The sequence below is a fragment of the Tachyglossus aculeatus genome, chromosome 8 (genome assembly GCF_015852505.1).
Source record: "Tachyglossus aculeatus isolate mTacAcu1 chromosome 8, mTacAcu1.pri, whole genome shotgun sequence".
Taxonomy (NCBI): Eukaryota; Metazoa; Chordata; class Mammalia; order Monotremata; family Tachyglossidae; genus Tachyglossus; species Tachyglossus aculeatus.
In genome coordinates, this window is record NC_052073.1 from 14,913,881 (window position 1) to 14,926,038 (window position 12,158).

At 45.1% G+C, this 12,158-nt stretch overlaps 1 protein-coding gene and 1 non-coding gene across 2 annotated transcripts in view; both read right to left on the reverse strand.

Moving 5' to 3' along the window:
- Positions 1–309: 309 nt before the first annotated feature.
- LOC119931920 lies at positions 310–447 on the reverse strand. The gene has a single exon (XR_005452221.1). It is a non-coding gene; the product is annotated as a small nucleolar RNA SNORA7 (small nucleolar RNA).
- Positions 448–7,489: 7,042 nt separating this feature from the next.
- The window catches only part of PMEPA1 (prostate transmembrane protein, androgen induced 1), a 70,903-nt gene continuing 66,234 nt past the window's right edge, over positions 7,490–12,158 (reverse strand). Inside the window, 3 exon segments of the mRNA XM_038750309.1 lie at positions 7,490–7,862; positions 7,864–8,097; positions 8,299–8,352. Coding sequence (XP_038606237.1) covers positions 7,551–7,862; positions 7,864–8,097; positions 8,299–8,352 — 600 coding nt within the window. The 3' untranslated portion in view covers positions 7,490–7,550.

Genomic DNA, 12,158 nt, shown 5'->3' on the forward strand with positions numbered 1-12,158 from the left:
AGAGCTTTGCAGGGTGAGCCGCTTTGGAAAGGGAAGGTTGCCACCAAAGTCTAAAATGAAGTTTTGGAATCACCTGGGGTTTCAATGATCCTTTGTCTTGTCTTATGCTGTCATTTCCTACCTATTTCCGATAGTCATCTTTCCCAGAATGTCCCACCTCCATCTGCAATCATTCTAGTAGTGTAGCCACAGAGTTTTCTTGGTGAAAATAAGGAAGTGGTTTACCATTGCCTTCTTCTGCACAGTAAACTTGAGTCTCTGCCCTCCATTCTCTCCCATGCTGCTGCTGCCCAATCCAGGAAAATTTTGACTTGTAGCGGATCGCCTTCCACTCTCTAGCCACTGCCCAAGCTAGGAAAGGAATGGATATGCCTCTGCTTAACTCTTCCTTCTGTAGCCAAGACTGGTAGAGTACTGGAAACTTTCCAGGTGAGATCCTGAGAGGGGAATGATCCTTTGCCCCATGGTCATTCAGCGTTTCCAGCTGTTATTGGTAAATATTCATTATTTTCTAGAGGCCATCCCTCACAATGTATCAAGGAAGGGTCAAAGAGTGTAAATGGCCCATTCAACCCTAGATTCTGCCTCTGATCATGGCTATCTCCTTTCAACCTTCCCCAATCCCAAATCCCTAACTTTTCCCTCTAATAATCTGCCAGGAACTCCTTTTCTCATAAATCTATGTAACCCTTCTTGGATCCCTGAATATCCTTACCTTTTCCCTCAAACATTCCTAATAACCAATTATGGACCTTTCATCCCTCACTGTTTCCAACCCTTATTAACCCGCTTTCTATCACCTTCATTAGTTAACAAATTCCATGTAGTTATTATTCATTGGTGGTCTTGTTTTTCTGAACCTATCACCTCAGGTTTAGTGGGTGCCCCCAAGTTTGGGGGGTATGGAATTTGTTAAACAATTATATGTTAGTAATAATGATGGTGATATTTTTTAAGTGCTTGCCGTGTGCTCCCCGACCCCCTTCACAATTTTATTGCCTTCTCCAGCACTCTTACTGCCTTCTTCAGTTGTGGCAACTAGAACCCACAGAGTGTTCTACATCTTTTTTATAAAGACAGAAGTGGAACAGAGAGGCCCTTGCAGTATCAAACTTCCGACAGGACTGTAGTTTTATATAAATCAGAGCCATTAAGATTATGGCAATGGAACCTTTATTGAGGGCCAGCTACATACCAATAGCAACAAATTCAACAACTTGCCTGCTTCGTTGCCAGAGACCAAAGCTGGTCCTGGGTTGATGTTGGCATCACTAGTCTGCTCCCTTTCACATTTCACCTTCCCTGTATGGCTCCTTCCTATGCCCAAGGGAGGCCAGTGGCTTCGTGACCTGGACTGCGATGTCACCACCTGCAGGAGTTTGCAAAGTAAAGAGAAATCCCTTGAGGGCCAGTTAAGTGTCTAAAGTTTTCATAGTTCCATGCTTTTGACAGGCATCAAAGTTTGGAGAAGAGGCTGAAGCAATTTTTATATGAAATTTTGTGTAAGAGAATGTTGCCGGCAAGCTCTCCCTTGTGTTGAGACTAGGCTCCCAGTAGATTAAGCTTCAACCTGGGGCTCAGGATGGTAGGCCTGGAGTCTGAAGGTTCTGCCATGGGTCAGACTTGACACTGATGTCATTTTCCTCTTCCCGCCTTTGGGGAGGACAGGAGTGGGTGGTCTTCCATTTTTAAACAGGGTTCCTGGATGGGGTCCAGGAATGTCTCAAGGCTCAGTATGGAAACAGAAATGTCAACAGCACACTTAAACAGGTGTCTGAGGGAAGCCTCTCTTGATAAGAAAAACTTGGCAACTACAGTCTTGGAAAGGATAAAGAAAGTGGACTAGGTGACTTCTGACGTAGGAGTACGTAGGGATTTATTCTGAAAGAAATGTTTGGAGCCAGGGTGTTTCCTTTCTTGGTAAGAGTCTTTCACCAATCCCAAATAAAGTAAAAGGAATGGCAAATCCCTGGAACCTGGATTTTCAATCATTATTTGAATGTGATCACCGCTATTGGACTCTAGCCCCAGACAAGAAAAATCGCCTGCATGGTTAGAGTTTCTGGCTGAGGTCACATGATTAAACAGCTTTGCAAGGCATTTCCATTGGCTGATGGAATTCAAAGCACCAACTCCCACTTGATGATGGGGTCATGGAGCCAATTTAACCCAGGCAGGTAGGAAAGCAGGTTGTGCTTTCTTAAATCTAAAGACATCGTAAGGAAAAGTGCAACTAATTGTTCAAATATTAGTAACGATGGTACTTGTTAAGGTTTTACTAGGTGCTGAGCACTCTACTAAGAGCTGGGGTAGATAGATACAAATTAATCAGGTTGGAAACAGTTCATGTCCCACATGTGGTTCACAGTTTCACTAGGAGGGAAAAGGATTAATCCCCAATTTACAGATGCGGTAACTGAGGCACGGAGAAGTTAAGCGACTTGATCAAGGTCACACAGCAGGACCTCTGGCAGAGCGAAATTAGAATCCAGATCCTCTGGCTCCTAGGCCCATGCTCTTTCCACTAGGCCACACTGCTTTTCCAAAGAAACCGAGTCTACAAATTCATCTAGAATGGGATCCTGAAGAAAGGCCACTGTAAACTATTTTATTTTGTTAGTATGTTTGGTTTTGCTCTCTGTCTCCCGCTTTTAGACTGTGAGCCCACTGTTGGGTAGGGACTGTCTCTTTATGTTGCCAATTTGTACTTCCCAAGCGCTTAGTACAGTGCTCTGCACATAGTAAGCGCTCAATAAATACGATTGATGATGATGATGATGAAAGGGTAGACTTTAATTTGAGAACACCAGGAAATGGAAATAAAAGCCTCCTTCTGGAAATCGTGGAAAGACTTCCGAAATGGTCATTTTGCACACATCTAGGAAACTCAGTTCCACTTACAAGAGTTTGTCAACCTCTGTGTCCCCCTGGTGAGGTAGTACTTGACTCTATTAATTTGAGGAGAAATTAAAAGTTAAATGACTTGCTACTGTCCCTCACTGAATTTGCTGCCCAGTGAAAATATAGGTTTCCTGTTCCCCTGCCCCAGTATCAAGTATAAAAATATTTGTGTCTGTCTCCTCCTGGGCACGGAATGTACCTGAGTAGGCTTCTGCTGCCTTCAGTAACACCACTACTATGACTCCTTCTCAACCTCCTCTTACGTTTATGCTGGTGAACTCTGAATTTGGGTAAAAAAGGAAAAATGAAGGCAATTTTCCAAAGAATTGTAAAATTTATTGTATAAGTATTGCAGCTTTTTAGAATGTCGTCATTGCCACTATTGGTTACCGTTACACAATAAGCGTTTACAACAGATTTTTGTAAATTGGCATCAGAGTACGTATTCATACTAAAACAGCAAAATATAGAGTAGGTACTGCATTGAATGTGTTGTCAATAGTTACATAAGTTTAACTTGAACAGAACTCAGGATACAGGACTGCCTATAACAAACTCCAAAGCCAAAGCAACACAATTGGAAGTTGAAGAAAAGATTAATACAATGAAATGTGGCTATAAGGCAGGCAAATTAGGACTGTAATGTTGTCCTTCTTGAGCTCTATAGTACAGCAAAATTTGAAGCGCAGTTTTTGGAAAACATTTTCTTTTTCTGGAGCTTTGTGTTGCACATATAAAATCTCCGAAATCTACAATTCACAGAGACAATAGGGAATAAAAATGAATTCTGTTCTCGTCTAGCATTGTTTACGCTACACATCTGGATTCGGTCATTAGCAACCCTTTGCAAAAATGTTGGGCTTCCTTTGAATACGGCATTTAGTGCAATTTCATGTCCATACACCAACAGAAAGGGGCCTTCTGGGAAAGTTGGTGCTCTTGCTTTTCTTTCCACTATGATGATTAACACTTAAAGAACTGATACTCTAGATCAGGAGAGCTGATCTCCCATCATTTGAACCCAAGAGTCCAGAAAGAAACATTTTGTTGTTTTTGGCGTCCAAACCCAAGAAGCCGACTGAACCCCACCTGCATGCTGGCCATGTAAAAAAAAAAATCCACACTCCCCTTCCTGAGTCACTAGGTTTTGTTGGCACTTCCTCTCCAAGTGCTCTTTGACTACTGTACAGCGGGTGAAACTCCAAAGCTGAAAGCTGGGGCAACTTGCTCTCTTCCTAAAAGGCCCACTGGGATGAGAGGCTGATAGGTGTTCACCACCACTTAGAAGGGGCACAGGATTTGAAATGGGATCATCAGAAAGCTCTGGTGAGGGCTGGGGAAATAAATGTGGGGAGAAGTCAAGAAGAAGAATGCTTCAGTGTTTATGGGCCAGGTCATCACCATAATCTGCTTGCAATTTTGGACAACAGCAGTTAATACTTCAAGTACCCGCTGGGCCTCATCAACCTGCCAACCCAAAACCAAGAGCAAGTACCAGTGGCCACTGCATGAGGCTAGGTTTGGTTGGGGGGGGGGGGCGGGGCTGAGAGAAAGAGCCTTTTTGGCAGTGAGGGAGGGGAGGATTTGATAGGGCCATTCAATTTCAAGCCTCTCCTGCTCCCAAATTGGGCCTGCAACATAGAACCCATGTCAAAATTATGAATTTGGGAAGACAGCCAGGGAGAGGATGACTTTTTTTTTTTTTTACTTTGCTTTCTCAGAAAACACTGACTTTGGATGACCAAGGACCTTGGTATTTTCCTTTTGCGAGTGCTGTTTCTACGGACCCATTTGCTCCTTGTTTGCAAAGTTTCCTCCGTTGGGTAGCACAATCTGGTTGCTTAGCAACGTCAAGTTGCAACACGCTTGCATATGGACGCTCTGGTTTTAGACAGCAATGCAGTCCCTGGCCCCACGACTGTTGAAGTGGCCCCCCCGGCCCCCTTTTGTTGCTTCTTGTTGCTTTCCTAACATGGACACTAGTTAGACCACGGAATGAAACAATACGATTGAAGCATTTTGGCTCAAGAGGGCAGTAGATAAATTCAGTCTGTCTTTTGGTTGGTAACTTGTTTACAACATCCACCACAGTTTTCTACCTCCCGGAGAGGAGACGTGTATAAACGTATTCAAGTTCTACACAGCACCTAACAAACAGCCCAAGAACATGAATGACAAAAAGGGAGCACCTTACAGGCCTAGGCACATTGAACTGGGACTAGTGGGTGAAGGGGATGTTTTAAAGAGACAGTACCCCTTTTGAACTGGGCGAACTGATGCCAGCCTTCCCAGGTGTGACCTCCCTCCCGGTTCCCTTTACCTTTTGTGATGGAGGGTTACTGTTTCTTTAAATAAGGCACTAAATAGACATGTCACATAAAGGAAAGATACATTTATTTAAAAACTTCTATAAATGTGTCTGTGTACCCTTCACGACAAACTGGGTTGGTTTCTCCGCAAGATCTTTTTAGGGAGAAGTGAAATTTAGGTGATGATACTTGTAAAGCTATTGAAGATTTGAAGAAGCTGTAGAGAAGCGGGTTCAGGTATCACGAGGGTACAGAACTATTGCCAGGCAAACGAGCCAAATGGTCAAACTTCATCTATTATTCATCTTCTGAAAATATGTATATAAATATTGTTCAAATGGTCAGAACTTCAAAACTGTTCTAGGTCTTTCAAGTAATAGAAAAGTTGCTTAAAAACAATAGTTATTGCCTTTATATCTTTCATTTATGTTACTCTACTAGATAGCATCTTGCAGTAAAATGAAAATCACCTCCATGGAAAAAATCCTCAGTCTTGTGGGTCACTCTCTGACCCTTCCTTGCCTTGGAAGAGTTTCTTTACACTGCAGGCAGGAAGGTCACAAATCTAAGTAACATTTGCATGCAAGATAACAAGAACAGTTTCTTCCTTCCCCCATTTTCCCTTCTCTCTCTGGCTCTCTCGCTTGCTCTCTCACGTACAAATACACCGCAAGGGTATCACATCAGAAAACTACATAATATAAAATTGTAAACAATAGCATAGTAAGACAAAATGCTTATGAAACATAGATAAATAAGACACATCAAAATGATTGTTTCTGTGGGGGATAGAGTCATGGGAAGGGGGTGCCGTTGAGTGAAGAAATAACAGAAGAGGTAAAGAGTTTCGCTTCTAAAGCATTAATTGTGATATTTTTAGCCTTCAAAATATCACGGGGGCAAACATGGGTTCATTATTTTCCTCTGTGGCCTTTTTTGTTGGTTTCTCAAGACTCCATCGATGAAAATCCAAGATTGAGATCACATCCCAAAGACCTTCAGCTAGATTACTGCAGCAAAGCATTGCACTAATTATTTTCCATAAAGTTTGAGAATTTGTTGAATTTGACTGAAAACACTTTGCAGAGGACACACTGTTGGGTCTTCCACAAAAGGCAGATTTTATATATTGCAATGAACTCACAAGAACCTCCTTAATCACTTAAAACAGGGACCTCCATCCATTTAATTTAAGAAACAACAACAAAATAAAAACTAGGTTCCTTCAGTAACAGAAGTTTATTCTCATTGCAGAAAAGATAGAAATCACAACAGGTAATTTGGGCTTCTGTAAGCTTCCTGTTTTCATTTATAATTCATTCAATTCATTCAATCTTATTTATTGAGCGCTTACTGTGTGCAGAGCACTGTACTAAGCGCTTGGTTAAGAAGCTCCTGTCAAATTTGTTTATTCCGATCATCCTAAATAGCCCAAAGAAGAATGTCTTTGCTCAGTAGGGAATGTATAGAACAGCAATCGGGTATCACTAAACTACCCATTAGCAGACTGTGAATTTCAGGAGATTCAAAGGTGACTTTGGAAAACTACAATTTTGCATGAAAAGCAGTCTCTATTACAGTGTTCCTTATCGGGCTGTCACTTTTTAAGTTTCGGATATTCCACACCTTCAGCTAGTTTAATATTTATTTTGACATTTATCCCTTACAGTTTGTGGTAGACATAATAGAGGCTTCCATCAACACAAGCACTGACATATTTATATTAAAAAATAGTGCAAAATTTCAACATTTATATAAATAACTCTAAACCCCTGCTTTGTATTTTTTTTACAATGTAATACACACTTTTTGAGTTGGCACTCAAAAAATTGCCATTTTTTTCTTCTAGTTCAGAAAACAACAAAACTTTTTTTTAATAGGCCTCTTCTAATACAAAAATACTCCTGCCGTCGCACATACAGCTTCTCTTATTTTTATATATATTTATATATATATTGCAGATCTTTAAACAAATGTTTTGTGCAAATATGTCTTTAAAGTTAAGTGAAATAATCATAAACAAAAAAGCATTCACGCACACAGCTGAACTAGAAACAAAAACAAAGACTATTGTCATTTCTTTTCTTTTGACTTCAAGACACAGCTCAACAAAGAAACGTTTTTGCAAGCTTTCTTGGCTTGTGCATTCAGACCAGACATAACAAGTAAATATTTATACACGGAGAGGTGGAGAAGGGTTGGTGAATTTCATATCTCTTCCCCCATCCGCCGCTCCGCCCCCTCCCCCCCCGCCCCACCCCTTTATTTTTCTCTTCTAAGAAGTGCAGAGTGTTTTTTTTTTAATTTTTTCAACTTTTTCTTTTCGTTCTTTCTGGCTTTTTAAAAGGGCTGTCCTTTCTGCTTCTCTTTATCTTTGTTCCATGCAATTGTGCTCTCAAGGCTATTGATTTGTGAATGATGAAGTCTGCTGTTTTCTAGGAGGGAAGGCGGTCCATTGTTCTGCTGGTGTTGGTAAAAGGCCGACCCTGGGTAGTGCCCGATCACCTCGCTGTAGGTCGGCGGGGGGCCTTCCATTCTCCCGTGGCCCCCGTAGCACGTGGCACTGATACCAGAGTTACTACTCGGGGGGCAGGGCCCTCCATACACGGAGTTATCGATCAAGTCACTGTCGAAGATGGTTCTGTTGGGGGGGGGCCCGGACCGACTCGCGGTTGAGTTCCATCTGCTGCTCGGGGTCGCGGAGCTGAAGTGTGCAGGGGCCCTGGTAAGGGGGAGGTTCCTCGCCGTCCGACAGCGAGATGGTGGGCGGCAGGTCGATCTCGTGCTGCAGGTAGGGGTACGTGGGCTGAAAGCGGTTGAAGCGGTCCCTCGGCAGGAAGGAGGGCACAGCCAGGCGGTCCGTGGAGCGGGGAGCGTAGATCTGCGGCTGGAAAGAGAGGGACAGCGCAAGGTGAGGGCAGGGGGACGTGAGGCGGCGGGAGGGGCAGGGGGAGAGTGGGTGGCAGATGGCGCGGAGGAGGACAGGAGGGGCAGAGGGTGAGGATGGATGACTGGGCAAGCAAGGGCGAGAGGAGAGGGTGAGGGCGAGAGCGATGGGAGGGGCCTAGGGGGGCCGTCTCTCTCTCACCTCTGGGACTCCATTTCCTGACATTGTGCTTTCCGACGGCCAGAGGCTTCCTTCCTAAATGGGAGGAGAAAGAGTGAGGGGGTCAACGGGGAGAGGTATTCTTGAGACTCCACACTTACAAACTGTCAACGGACCGAACGGGAACCACCGAGGGGCAAGGACGGGCTCTGATGTCGGTCCAGTGCTGTGCTCAGCTCCATGTGAAATTAAGATTAGTGCCACGGAATTAAATACGGATCACATTACTGATGGGATGTTTTGAAGTGCTTCCTCTGGGCCAGATAAAAGATTCTCTGATGAGACACACACCCTTGTCCCGCATGAGGCTCATAGTCTAAGAGGGAAGGAGGGAGGGAGCGGGTGTCACGGGATCTCTGTCCACCAACCGTGAGGTCAGGGGACCCGAAACCACCCCTCAGTGCCAGTGTTTTTTGGCCACGTGGACAATCAGTCAGTCCATCAATCAGCCACCCAATCCATCACATACACCTTATAAAAGTACCGAGTTTCCCTGGGGCTTTCACTTGCAAATGGGGAGAGATTGCCAGGTTGAAGCACTGTGTACATTTGGGAGAGTGATAACCCTCTAACTCAAGAGTGCAGGCTGCCAGCAAGGGACTAGGGTAGAGCGGGGTGGGGGGCAACATACTGTCAAAGGAAGGCAAAGAGAAAGACTCTCTCCTCTTTACCGTCTTGATTTAAATGGCAAATTAAGTTTGGGGAGGTAAGCCTGTCCTTTCAAATCCTGGGATCCACCCAGGAACCTCCACAACCTCCTCAGGGGTGAGGCTATCCTTCTGGGCTCACACCATGAATTCCTTGTGCTCCTCATTTTAATCTGCAGGGAAAGGAAGTAGATGGGTAGAGTAAGCTCTTGCTGTGAAACATGAGCATCATGCTGGGGTAACAAACTGTGGGATTTGAGAGCTTTCTCTATGCCAAACACTGCACTAAGCGCTGATGCACTATGGCATCCATTCTAGAGCACAGACATCCCGAGCTTGGTCTGGAGCAGACACCCAGAGCTTCAGGCTACAGTGAGCCCAGACCTGAGACGCATGACAGAGTGGGAATGGGGAGATGGATTTCACGGTGGGAAGCGGTAGGCGGCTCTGGTCGTCTCCCAAAGCTCAGCGGAGGGTTGAGGCGGGACCAGACCAGGGCTTAGAAGCTACCCAGGAAGCCCTGGGTCATGGCACTCCTTACCGTACCCTCCTCCCCTGCCCGTCCCCCCACCCCCGACCGCATCCTGCTCCCCCAGACGGGGGCCCCTCTGCTCACCCTGCGGTAGGGAAGTTACTTGGGACGGCGTGTGGGTTTCAGTTTGGCAGCGCTGCTGTCTGATATGCGTAGGAGACAGCCACGTGGTTCTCCGAGTCCAAACCTCATAAACCACTCACACTCATCACTCCTAGGCGGGAGATGATGATTCCAAACCACACTTCATGGCTGGTCCTGGCTGCCAAGGCGGGGCTGGACACCCAGTCCCCGGCTCCAAGAGCAGGAGTCTCTGACAGTTCGCGAATCCAACCCCTACGCCCAAATCCCAGTCATCACATGAGGAACCGGGGACGAGAATGAAAACAGCGGGCTCGGTAGGGCTGCGGATGCGGCTTTGAGGGAGTTTGGAGAGTAGAGTAAAACCTCTCTGCCACAGACTCCTTTATTTCAAGCCAACCTCCACAGAACTAAGTTTTCCACTGACCCATGCAAATCTATGTAACTTAATTAACCCTGTAAAAACTCTCCCACAACCAAGTCCCTCAAGCCCTTTGGTTTCACACTAAGGTGTCTTCCCTGCAACCAGAAAGCCAATAAAGGAAGAGAAATAATAATAACGATGGCATTTATTAAGTGCTTACTATGTGCAAAGCACTGTTCTAAGCGCTGGGGAGGTTACAAGCTGATCAGGTTGTCCCACAGGGGGCTCACAATCTTAATCCCCATTTTACAGATGAGGTAACTGAGGCACAGAGAAGTTAAGTGACTTGCCCAAAGTCACACAGCTGACAATTGGTGGAGCCGGGATTCGAACCCATGAACTCTGACTCTAAAGCCCGTGCTCTTTCCACTGAGCCACGCTGCAAATGCTTGGAGATACAGGACTAGGCTATTCTGGGCCTCACACAGAAAGAAAGATTTCGCTGTGAGGGGTGTGTGGCACTGCCAACCTGCGCCTCATTCCACCAGCAACTGCTGCAGGCAATAGTGCCAAGATATACCTACTGTTTGTTTTTTTCCTATGGTATTTGTTAAGCACTTACTATGTGCCCGGCAGTGTATTAAGCCCTGGGATCAATACAGCCTAGTCAGGATGGACACAGTCCACGTCCTACATGGGGTTCACAATCTTAATACCCATTTTACAGATGAAGTAACAGGTACAGAGAAATTAAGGGACTTGCCTGAAGTGAGAAAAGTGCCAGAGCCGGTATTAGAACTCAGGTCCTTCTGCTCCCAGGTCCATGCTATCTCCACTAGGCCTCACTGCCTCCTCTGGCCCTGCACCTAGCTGGTGACTCCCCTCCCTTTACTTTTCATAGTGGATAGCAGCTCCCAATCTCTGTCTACTATGGACAAATGGGCTGATTGAGCCCTAAACCCACTTTTCCTCTGGGGAAGTGCAGATGCAGATCCCCAGGGCAATGCAGGGGCCAGGCAGGTGGTGAGAACCCTGAAGGCAGAGCTCATGTATACTGATTTCTATAGTACTCTCCCAAGCACTTAGGATGGTTCTCTGCACCTGGTCTATACGTGCCCATTGAGCACTCACATTTAGTGAGAAGGTACATTATGACTGGGACATGAAACCATCAAAGTTGGCCCCAGTGGACAGTGAGACCCTGTGGGTCTCTGTATTTAGTAATCGTAATCATATTTATTTAATGCTTACTGTGTGCAAAGCACTGTACTAAGCACTTAGGAGAGTATAATACAACAACAAACAGACACAGTCCCTACCCATCACGAGAGATCTCATACTCTGAGCTCCACGTCTTCCTGGCGGAGAGTGGCGAAGAATTGGTGGGGAAAAAAATTTGTCTAAGAAGATAATCTTTTTTTTTTGAACCAACTCTACTCACATACACTGTGGATATTTGAGGCTAAAAACCTCATTTGCACCTAAACTATATGGAAACTTAAGGTGAAAGTATATTTCTGGGCATGGAGTGTAGAGATTTACTGATTTGCTACTGTAGTCCCATTTGAATGTCTTCAAAGAATAGTCCTCAACTCTAGCCATTACTGCCCTGACTAATCAAGGTTTTCTCTACACTGCTTTAACCCTAGATGAGTGTCTTGGATGATTAAGTCTGAGGTGCCACTGAACCTCTCCTGCCTCAGTCTCCCTATCTGAAAAATGGGTATGATACTCATCACCTCCCCTCAGCTCACAGGGAGTGAAAGCCAGATCGGAATATGCCTGGAAATGGTGGGGAGAAAGCTACAGTGTCATCAGGTTTGTGACCGGGAGACCATCCTCATTAACTTCAGAGGTGCCCTTCTGCTCAACTTCAAGATTATCAGTCAATCAATAGCACTGACTGAGCACTTGGGGCAAAGCGAGCTTGGGAGAATACAGGAGAGTTAGTAGATATGATCCCTGCCTTCAATGAGCTACCAACCTCGCAAAGGTCATCAACAAAAATTCCCATTGGAGCAACTTCAGAAACCCGAAATTCCAAGAGACTCACAGGTCTGCAGCTGGGCACTCCATTTACTGACAGGCTAGGCGATGTCTGCCCTGTGCCATGAGGGGAATGGGAAAGGGGGGTGGTTTCATCTAAAATACTGCACATTCTGAAAGACTGGCTGAGGAAGCATCCACAGCCATTTCACATACAAAGACACCTGGAAAA